The sequence below is a fragment of the Dendropsophus ebraccatus genome, chromosome 4, assembly GCF_027789765.1.
Source record: "Dendropsophus ebraccatus isolate aDenEbr1 chromosome 4, aDenEbr1.pat, whole genome shotgun sequence".
NCBI classification, from domain to species: domain Eukaryota; kingdom Metazoa; phylum Chordata; class Amphibia; order Anura; family Hylidae; genus Dendropsophus; species Dendropsophus ebraccatus.
The window spans coordinates 3,253,597-3,264,647 of record NC_091457.1 but is presented as its reverse complement, the minus strand read 5'-3'; the positions used below and the strand labels follow the sequence as shown (position 1 = coordinate 3,264,647).

The 11,051-nt window shown below is 53.7% G+C and overlaps 1 protein-coding gene across 1 annotated transcript; it reads left to right on the top strand.

Annotated features, from left to right (window-relative positions):
• Positions 1-3,401, top strand: LOC138789161 (uncharacterized). Its single transcript, XM_069967766.1, has 2 exons — positions 1-16; positions 121-3,401. The coding sequence occupies exons 1-2, from the start codon at positions 1-3 to the stop codon at positions 3,399-3,401; spliced, it is 3,297 nt and encodes a 1,098-aa protein (XP_069823867.1).
• The last annotated feature ends 7,650 nt before the right edge of the window (positions 3,402-11,051 follow it).

Sequence of the window (11,051 nt, the reverse complement as noted above, 5' to 3'; positions counted from 1 at the left end):
ATGGCGTCTCATCGCGGTGAGAGTGTCTGCGCCCAAAGGATCCGCTTGTCATGGGGGTCAATCCCATGGTCACTTCAATAATCACTTCAATAATCAAAACATGACTCCTTACCCCAAAAGAACAGCCCCCAAAGAACAGCCCTACAGCCTCCCAAAGAACAGCCCTACATCCCCCCCAAAGAACAGCCCTACATCCCCCCCCAAAGAACAGCCCTACAGCCTCCCAAAGAACAGCCCTACAGCCCCTCCAAAGAACAGCCCTACAGCCTCCCAAAGATCAGTCCTACAGCCCCCCAAAGAACAGCCCTACATACCCCCCCAAAGAACAGCCCTACAGCCTCCCAAAGAACAGCCCTACAGCCCCTCCAAAGAACAGCCCTACAGCCTCCCAAAGATCAGTCCTACAGCCCCCCAAAGAACAGCCCTACATACCCCCCCAAAGAACAGCCCTACAGCCTCCCAAAGGACAGTCCTACACCCCCCCCAAAGAACAGCCCTACAGCCCTCCAAAGAACAGCCCTACACCCCCCCAAAGAACAGCCCTACAGCCTCCCAAAGAACAGCCCTACATCCCCCCCAAAGAACAGCCCTACACCCCCCCCAAAGAACAGCCCTACACCCCCCCCCAAAGAACAGCCCTACAGCCCCCCCCAAAGAACAGCCCTACAGCCTCCCAAAGAACAGCCCTACAGCCCCCCCAAAGAACAGCCCTACCGCCTCCCCAAAGAACAGCCCTACCGCCTCCCAAAGAACAGCCCTACAGCCCCCCAAAGAACAGTCCTACAGCCCTCCAAAGAAAAGCCCTACAGCCCCCCCCAAAGAACAGCCCCCCAAAGAACAGCCTTACAGCCCCCCCAAAGAAAAGCCCTACAGCCCAAAGAACAGCCTTACAGCCCCCCCAAAGAAAAGCCCTACAGCCCATCAAAGAACAGTCCTACAGCCCTCCAAAGAAAAGCCCTACAGCCCTCCAAAGAAAAGCCCTACAGCCCCCCAAGAAACAGCCCTACAGCCCCCCAAGAAACAGCCCTACAGCCCCCCAAGAAACAGCCCTACAGCCCTCCAAAGAACAGCCCTACAGCCCTCCAAAGAACAGCCCTACAGCCCCCCAAAGAACAGCCCTACAGCCCCCCAAAGAACAGCCCTCCAAAGAACACCCCTACAGCCCCCCAAAGAACAGCCCCCCAAAGAACAGTCGAACAGCCCTCCCAAAGAACAGCCCTACAGCCTCCCAAAGAACAGCCCTACAGCCCCCCCAAAGAACAGCCCTACAGCCCCCCCAAAGAACAGCCCTACAGCCTCCCAAAGATCAGTCCTACAGCCCCCCAAAGAACAGCCCTACATCCCCCCAAAGAACAGCCCTACAGCCTTCCAAAGGACAGTCCTACACCCCCCCCAAAGAACAGCCCTACAGCCCCCCAAAGAACAGCCCTACAGCCCTCCAAAGAACAGCCCTACAGCCCCCCCAAAGAACAGCCCTACAGCCTCCCAAAGAACAGCCCTACTGCCCTCCAAAGAACAGCCCTACAGCCTCCCAAAGAACACCCCTACAGCCCCCCCAAAGAACAGCCCCCCAAAGAACAGTCCTACAGCCCCCCAAAGAACAGCCCTCCCAAAGAACAGCCCTACAGCCTCCCAAAGAACAGCCCTACAGCCCCCCCAAAGAACAGCCCTACAGCCTTCCAAAGGACAGTCCTACACCCCCCCCAAAGAACAGCCCTACAGCCCCCCAAAGAACAGCCCTACAGCCTCCCAAAGAACAGCCCTACAGCCCCCCCAAAGAACAGCCCTACAGCCTCCCAAAGAACAGCCCTACAGCCCCCCAAAGAACAGTCCTACAGCCCTCCAAAGAAAAGCCCTACAGCCCCCCCAAAGAACAGCCCCCCAAAGAACAGCCTTACAGCCCCCCCAAAGAAAAGCCCTACAGCCCATCAAAGAACAGCCCTACAGCCCCCCCCCCAAAGAACAGCCCCCCAAAGAACAGCCTTACAGCCCCCCCAAAGAAAAGCCCTACAGCCCATCAAAGAACAGTCCTACAGCCCTCCAAAGAAAAGCCCTACAGCCCCCCAAAGAACAGCCTTACAGCCCCCCCCAAAGAAAAGCCCTACAGCCCATCAAAGAACAGCCCTACAGCCCCCCAAGAAACAGCCCTACAGCCCCCCAAGGAACAGCCCCCCAAGGAACAGCCCTACAGCCCCCACAAAGAACAGCCCTACAGCCCTACAGCCCCCCAAAGAACAGCCCTACAGCCCCCCAAAGAACAGCCCTACAGCCCCCCAAAGAACAGCCCTACAGCCCCCCAAAGAACAGCCCTACAGCCCTCCAAAGAACAGCCCTACAGCCCCCCAAAGAACAGCCCTACAGCCCCCCAAAGAACAGTCCTACAGCCCCCCAAAGAACAGCCCTCCCAAAGCACAGCCCTACAGCCTCCCAAAGAACAGCCCTACAGCCCCCCCAAAGAACAGCCCTACAGCCTCCCAAAGATCAGTCCTACAGCCCCCCAAAGAACAGCCCTACATCCCCCCCAAAGAACAGCCCTACAGCCCCCCAAAGAACAGCCCTACAGCCTCCCAAAGAACAGCCCTACAGCCTCCCAAAGAACAGCCCTACAGCCCCCCCAAAGAACAGCCCTACAGCCCCCCCAAAGAACAGCCCTACAGCCTCCCAAAGAACAGCCCTACAGCCCCCCAAAGAACAGTCCTACAGCCCTCCAAAGAAAAGCCCTACAGCCCCCCCCAAAGAACAGCCCCCCAAAGAACAGCCTTACAGCCCCCCCAAAGAAAAGCCCTACAGCCCATCAAAGAACAGCCCTACAGCCCCCCCAAAGAACAGCCCTACAGCCCCCCCCCAAAGAACAGCCCCCCAAAGAACAGCCTTACAGCCCCCCCAAAGAAAAGCCCTACAGCCCATCAAAGAACAGTCCTACAGCCCTCCAAAGAAAAGCCCTACAGCCCCCCAAAGAACAGCCCTCCCAAAGAACAGCCCTACAGCCTCCCAAAGAACAGTCCTACAGCCCCCCAAAGAACAGCCCTACAGCCCCCCCCAAAGAAAAGCCCTACAGCCCCCCAAAGAACAGCCCTACAGCCCCCCAAAGAACAGCCCTACGGCCCCCAAAGAACAGCCCTACAGCCCTCCAAAGAACAGCCCTACAGCCCCCCAAAGAACAGCCCTACAGCCCCCCAAAGAACAGCCCTACAGCCCTCCTAAGAACAGCCCTCCAAAGAACACCCCTACAGCCCCCCAAAGAACAGCCCTCCCAAAGAACAGCCCTACAGCCTCCCAAAGAACAGTCCTACAGCCCCCCAAAGAACAGCCCTACAGCCCCCCCCAAAGAACAGCCCTACAGCCTCCCAAAGAACAGCCCTACAGTCTCGGCCTCTAGCTCCCTGGTTTTATCTTCATAGGATGGAGCAGTAAGGAGAAAGCTTGGCATTCGTCTTGGAGGCATTGAGGACATGTCAATTCCTTTGGCAGACGGCGGAATCTGGTGGCTATGGCGCAGGTGAATATGCACGCCGCAGTGAGCGACGGAATCTGCCTAAACGTATCCGCGCGGATTCCGTAGTGTTAACCCACCCTATCAAAGGGAGGGTTAATTTACAGGTGGATGCACACATGGTGGGGTAACTGCATTGGCAGAGGGTTAATTTGCAGTGGGATGTCTACATGCGGGGGGCTAACTACCAAGGGAGATGCCACATGGAGGGGGGAGGGGGGTCTACCTAGCAGGGAGATGTCCACATGGAAGGGAGAGGAGTTAATGAAAAGAAAAGATACCTATATGGAGGGTGGGGACTACATGGTGAGATGCCTACGGAAGGGGGCTAACTACCACAGGAGATCACTACATAGGGGGGGGGGGTGATTACCTAAAGTGGACTCCCTACATGGGTATACTACATACTGGCGGGCTTACTACTGGAGGGGGGGGGAGGGTACTTACAGGGGGTGCCTGCCTATCACGCAAACTATCTATGGGGGAAATAGCAACATGGGGGATGCTACCTGTACAGGTAGGCCTAACAACTATACAGAGGCACAGAGAGGGGCCTGACTACTATACAGAGGCACAGAGAGGGGCCCTGACTACTATACAGAGGCACAGAGAGGGGCCCTGACTACTATACAGAGGCACAGAGAGGGGTCTCACTACTATACTGAGGCACAGAGAGGGGTACTGACTACTATACAGAGGCATAAAGAGGGGCCTAACTACTATACAGAGGCACAGAGAGGGGCCCTGACTACTATACAGAGGCACAGAGAGGAGCCTCACTACAGAGGACCAGAGAGGGGCCCTGACTACTATACAGAGGCACAGAGAGGGGCCCTGACTACTATACAGAGGCACAGAGAGGGGTCTCACTACTATACTGAGGCACAGAGAGGGGTACTGACTACTATACAGAGGCATAAAGAGGGGCCTAACTACTATACAGAGGCACAGAGAGGGGCCCTGACTACTATACAGAGGCATAAAGAGGGGCCTAACTACTATACAGAGGCACAGAGAGGGGCCCTGACTACTATACAGAGGCATAAAGAGGGGCCTAACTACTATACAGAGGCACAGAGAGGGGCCCTGACTACTATACAAAGGCACAGAGAGGGGCCCTGACTACTATACAGAGGCACAGAGAGGGGACTCACTACCAGGGCCGGATTAAGGTTGGTGGAGGCCCTGGGCAACAACTTTGTTGCCCCCCCCCCCCATTTTCTTCCCCCAAAAATAAACCATACAGCAATCTATACAGGTGGCTGATTACTGTAGGGGACTTAGCACCTTCCCCTCCTCACTCCTGGCTGTATGGCTCAGCATCCTCCTCTGTTCTGCATGTGATGGTCACTAGAGGCTGCAGTCCAGAGGAAGATGCCAGGCCCTAGAGACAGGATGGGGGAGGGGTGAGCATTGCGGTGTGTTGAGAACACAGCACTTCAGTACTTTCTGTGCTCTCTTTCCCTCTGTGTCAGCCACCACAGCAGCATATGCAGTTGTGAATCGCAGGCAGAACCTGGACTTGCAAGTCTAAGTCCCATCTTCAGTTCCCAACCTTATAAACTACCTGAAGCAGTAAAGAGCAGAAAGTACTTAAAAGCTGTGTATAATCTATTGTGGATATGCCACATGTGAATATACCCTAAGGATCATGGCATATATACAGTAGCTGCACACAGGTTACATGTCATATGCTAAACACAGGCTATATATACACCATATGCTGCACACAGGCAATATATATACACAATATGCTGCACACAGGCTATATATCATACAATGCACACAGGGTATATACCATACACTGCACACAAGCTATATATCATACACTGCACACAGGCTATATACCATACACTGCACACAAGCTATATATCATATGCTGCACACAGGCTATATACCATACACTTCACACAGGTTACATGTCATATGCTGCACACAGGGTATATATCATAGGCTGCACACAGGCTATATATCATACACTGCCCACAGGCTATATATTATGGGCTGCACACAGGCTATATACCATACACTGCACACAGGCAATATATCATAGGCTGCACACAGGCTATATACCATACACTGCACACAGGCTACATGTCATATGCTGCACACAGGCTATATATATATATGCCCCTATAGTATATACCCCTGCTCTGATATATGCCCCCATAGTATATGCCCTCAGCTCTGATATATGCCCTCATAGTATATGCCCCCTGCTCTGATATATGCCCCTATAGTATATACCCCTTCTCTGATATATGCCCCCATAGTATATGCCCCCTGCTCTGATATATGCCCCTATAGTATATACCCCTTCTCTGATATATGCCCCTATAGTATATTCCCCTGCTCTGATATATGCCCCTATAGTATATATCCCTGCTCTGATATATGCCCCTATAGTATATTCCCCTGCTCTGATATATGCCCCTATAGTACATACCCCTGCTCTGATGTGCCAATACAAAACAAAACCTCATACTCACCTGATCTGGGCAGATGACAGGTCTTCTCCTGGCTCTTCTCTGTTCCTTCAGCCTGTCAGCCACTGTGACAGATGCTCCAGCATGCTCCATGATGTCACTTCCCTGCTGGAGAGATCAGGTTTCCTTGCTGAGGTCCCATGCAGTTCTCTCCTCAGTGAGGGGGAGGGGCAAGGGGGAGTGAGGACCTCTGCACGAGACAGGCCCCCGGAAGCTTGACAGGAAGAATCCATTCAAAGACCCACCAGGGGGGAGTCTGAGCCTGCCGGGAGGGAGATGCTTACACAGGATTAACCCTACACCTGCCTCCCTCCCTGGACAGCATGCAGTGTGGCCAGTGCTGTGTCCAGGTAGGGTTTCCACATGCTTTTTGCGCGTGGGACTGGCTCCCAGACACCACTTCTGGGTTTGGGCTGGTGGAGGCCCCCTAGTGGTGGAGGCCCCTGGGCACGTGCCCCTTGTGCCCTCCCTTTAATCCGGCCCTGCTCACTACTATACAGAGGCACAGAGAGGGGCCCTGATTACTACACAGAGGCACAGAGAGGGGCCTCACTACTATACAGAGGCACAGAGAGGAGCCTCACTACAGAGGACCAGAGAGGGGCCCTGACTACTATACAGAGGCACGGAGAAAGGCCTAATGAGGGGGCACAGAAGGGTCTAATTACTATCTGAATAGTGGGGACTAACTAGTATGAGGGCACAGATGGGGCAATATAGATGTGGATGATGGTGTATGAGGGAGGAGCCTAAAACATTTGTCTGGTAGATCCTATGGGGATGACTCGTGACTAGAGATAAGCGAATATCGAGCATGCTCAAGTTTGTCCCTAAGGTTGTCTTGAAAACATGGACACAGCCTATGACTATATCCATGTTTTCAGATAGCCTTAGGGCTTTATCTAACTTCAACAGCCACCGCTAATCAAATGCCGAACGCTCGGGTGCACACGAACGCGAGCATGATCGATATTCGCTCATCTCTACTCATGACTGAGAGAAATTCTCATGATGGCCTGGCTAGATGAAGAGGAAAAGTGAGCATCTCCGAATGGAAAAGAAGCCCCCTGAGAGTCACTGGATGTAACTGCACTGTAATCCCTTATGATGTGCAGGGCCTATATAGAGTTGGTACATACTGCTGTATGGTCACTGTATGAGGTGATATTGGTCTATGGACAGTGGATTTTATTCAGTAGCATTGGTAAGATTAGTATGTGGTGGGAAAATTTGTCCCTTATAAACTGGTACTGTTGGTATCATTGGTCTTCATATACTGGATTTAGTCAGTAAACCGTATGGTGGTAATGTTAGTGGTCATGGTGTGGCCATAATAATTGCCCCTCCTATACTGGTATTGGTGTCTGTATACAGGATTTGGTCAGTGTGATGGTGATATGTATGGTAACATTACTCATAACCATGTAACATAAGTTTAGGACTACACTTGATGATTTGAAGGGGGGGGGGGTGCCCTGTAAAAAGTTTGCTATGGGGCCCAGCCATTTCTAGTTATGCCCCTGCTATGAACTCCAGGGCCCGAGAGCCATCTGCCGCCTACTCCAGAGCCTGAGAGCCCCCGGCCGCCAGCTCCAGAGCCCAAGAGCCCCTGGCCATATACTCCGGAGCGAGAGAGCCATCTGCCACCTACTCCAGAGCCAGAGAGCCCCTGGCCATATACTCCGGAGCGAGAGAGCCATCTGCCGCCTACTCCAGAGCCCGAGAGCCCCTGGCCATATACTCCGGAGCGAGAGAGCCATCTGCCGCCAGCTCCAGAGCCCGAGAGCCCCTGGCCGTATACTCCGGAGCGAGAGAACCATCTGCAGACTCCTCCAGAGCCCGAGAGCCCCTGGCCGTATACTCCGGAGCGAGAGAGCCATTTGCCGCCTCCTCCAGAGCCCGAGAGCCCCTGGCCGTATACTCTGGAGCGAGAGAGCCATTTACCGCCTCCTCCAGAGCCCGAGAGCCCCCGGCCGCCAGCTCCAGAGCCCGAGAGCCCCTGGCCGTATACTCCGGAGCGAGAGAGCCATCTGCCGCCTACTCCAGAGCCCGAGAGCCCCCGGCCGCCAGCTCCAGAGCCTGAGAGCCCCTGGCCATATACTCCGGAGCGAGAGAGCCATCTGCCGCCTACTCCAGAGCCCGAGAGCCCCCGGCCGCCAGCTCCAGAGCCCCCGGCCGCCAGCTCCAGAGCCCGAGAGCCCCTGGCCATATACTCCGGAGCGAGAGGGCCATCTGCCGCCAGCTCCAGAGCCCGAGAGCCCCTGGCCATATACGCCGGAGCGAGAGAGCCATCTGCCGCCGACTCCAGAGCCCAAGAGCACCTGGCCATATACTCCGGAGCGAGAGGGCCATCTGCCGCCTACTCCAGAGCCTGAGAGCCCCTGGCCGTATACTCCGGAGCGAGAGAGCCATCTGCCACCTACTCCAGAGCCCAAGAGCCATCTGCCGCCTACTCCAGAGCCAGACAGCCATTGCCACAGGAACTGCTTTGAAGAGGCGGTTTTCCCCTTGAGGGGGTCCTTCAGAAGCAAGGACTCCTTGGGGTTTAGCCTACACACAATGATCGATCTGTGAGCTCTGCTCCAAGGATTCCTCCACCGTCTATGACTGAGCGAGCCAAGCCAGTCATTTATTGGGTTAAGATCCAGATGCGATTAAAACTGATTAAGGGAATTAAGTCTTCAAAAAAAAAAAAAAAACTAAACTAAAGAAATCCAGTAAAGTTCTGGGCAAAAGCGCTTTAGGTTTCAGAAACTTTGGAATATGAGGTTGATGATTTTGACGCTGGGGACATGGAAAACCACTTTGTTACATGGGGATTCTGTCATCGTCCTCATGCTGCCCGAACCATGAGCCATTGGTGTGGTCGCAAAAGCTTCTGGACACTCTAGAGGCCTTTAAAGGGGTTGGCCACTTTATAGTAAAACAGGTCAGTACAAAGGATCAGTAAATGTACTCTATGTACATACTGACAGCAGCTCCCTGTTTACCTCATAGAGCTAATATCAGACTCTCCTTCACTAGGCTGGGCTGCCCTGCTCTGTTTTGTTTCAGTCCACAAAATGGCCGACATGGAGGAGCATGTAACTAGGCCCTGTCCACGGTGTTCTCCATAGACATATACAGGCTCAGTGGTGGACAGTGGGGGGCATGGTCACATGCTTCTCCATATCAGCCATCTTATGGACCAAAACACCACAGAGCAGGGCAGCACAGCCTGGAGGAGGGGAGTCTGATATTAGCTCTATGAGGTACACAGGGAGCTGCTGTCAGTATATACAGAGAGTACACTTACTAATACTGTACACTGAGCAATTTTACTATAAAGTGGCCAATCCCTTTAATGATTGATCTCTTCCTATTTGTGTAATAAGATCTGGTGGGGCAGCAAAAAGTCTCCGGGGACTACAGCAATGGTTCAGGCAGCAGAAAAGTAATGACAGATACCCTTTAAAGAGAACCTGTCATCCCCCGTGCCAGGCTACCGACCCCCCGTTAGAGCCCCCTATACTCACATGATCCCGCCGGGTCCCGCTTCCTGAACCGGTCGGGTCACGGAGATATGAGCGACCGAAGCCCGGAACGCGCGCTCACAGGAGAGTCCGATGTCCATAGAGAATGACGGACCATCGGACTCCCCATTCATTCTCTATGAGCGTCGGACTCTCCTGTGAGCGCGTGCGCCGGGCGCTGATATCTCCGTGACCCGACCGGCTCAGGAAGCGGGACCGTTATGGACGGACTTAAAGGAGAAATCCGGGCTCAGCCTTTTTTTTTTCTTCAAAATAGTCGGAGAGGAGGAGGTGGCTGACCATAATAACATGCACCTTCCTCCGTAGACTGGGTCCTGCGTCGGCCGCTGACTGGCCTGATATGTCACAACCCAGGTCCCCTCTCAGACCAGGAAGTGCCCAGAGGACAAGGCCCTGAAGCAGAGGACAGCGGACCCCAGCGCATATAGTTACATTCAGCCACCTCCTCCCCAGCTCTTTTGGAAGAAAAGAAGTTAAAGCTGGACTTGCCCTTTAAGTAGCCGCGAACTCCCCCAGTCCTATCCCCAATTCCCCCTACGAGTTCCCTCCTAGTTGGACAGATCACTAATCTTGGACGTGATGGATTGACGTGTGGTGGGCGCAGCAGGACTGGACCTTGTTACTATTCCCTGGGATCTTCTTCCTGGGCTCGGGGCCATGGCAGATGTTTGCTCTCGGCCCGTGTCGAGTTCATTGCTGGAGCCGGGATGTTATATGTGAGGATGTGAGGATTCCGCCTCTTCAGCCAATTGTTTCCCCCCGGAGAAGTAATTGCAGCCACTGCCCGACTTCACATCCTGAACTACTTCCTGCATCCGAGTCCCAAGGAGAAGTCCTGGCAGGAGATGTGCCGATTACAGGAAGACACAAGGATGATTACAGGACGGCCATATCCAAAATACCGACTGTAGCAAAACAGAATGGATGAAGTACAGGAAAGAGCCAAGAGAAGAGGAGCATCATATAATATACACTAAACATCCCATATGGGAAAGACCACCACCCCGGAGGAGCCCCCTGGATGGGACAGTACAGCAGCAGAACATCCAGGGTGAGGGCATCAGGGGTCCAGTGTTAGTGGGAAAAGACAGTGATACAGAGAATGGAGCCATCAACATCCTGGAAGGAGATCCTATGGGAGAAATCTGGTTCCCAGGAGGGATCAGAGGAGGACGATATCTAGAATCGTTCTGATCAGGAGGAACAGTCAGGAAACTACAGCCATATACAATACTGGTGTCTAACATGTCCGACCCCCAACTCCTGAGCAATGTTTCTCTATAGAGAAACATGGCCGGACAGAGGGATCCAGATCTCTGTGAAGAAACACGGCCGGTCAGAGGGATCCAGATCTCTGTGAAGAAACACGGCCGGACAGAGGGATCCAGATCTCTGTGGAGAAACACGGTCGGTCAGATGGCTCCAGATCTCTATAGAGAAACATGGCCGGTCAGAGGGATCCAGATCTCTATAGAGAAACATGGCCGGTCAGAGGGATCCAGATCTCTATAGAGAAACACGGACGGTCAGATGGTTTCA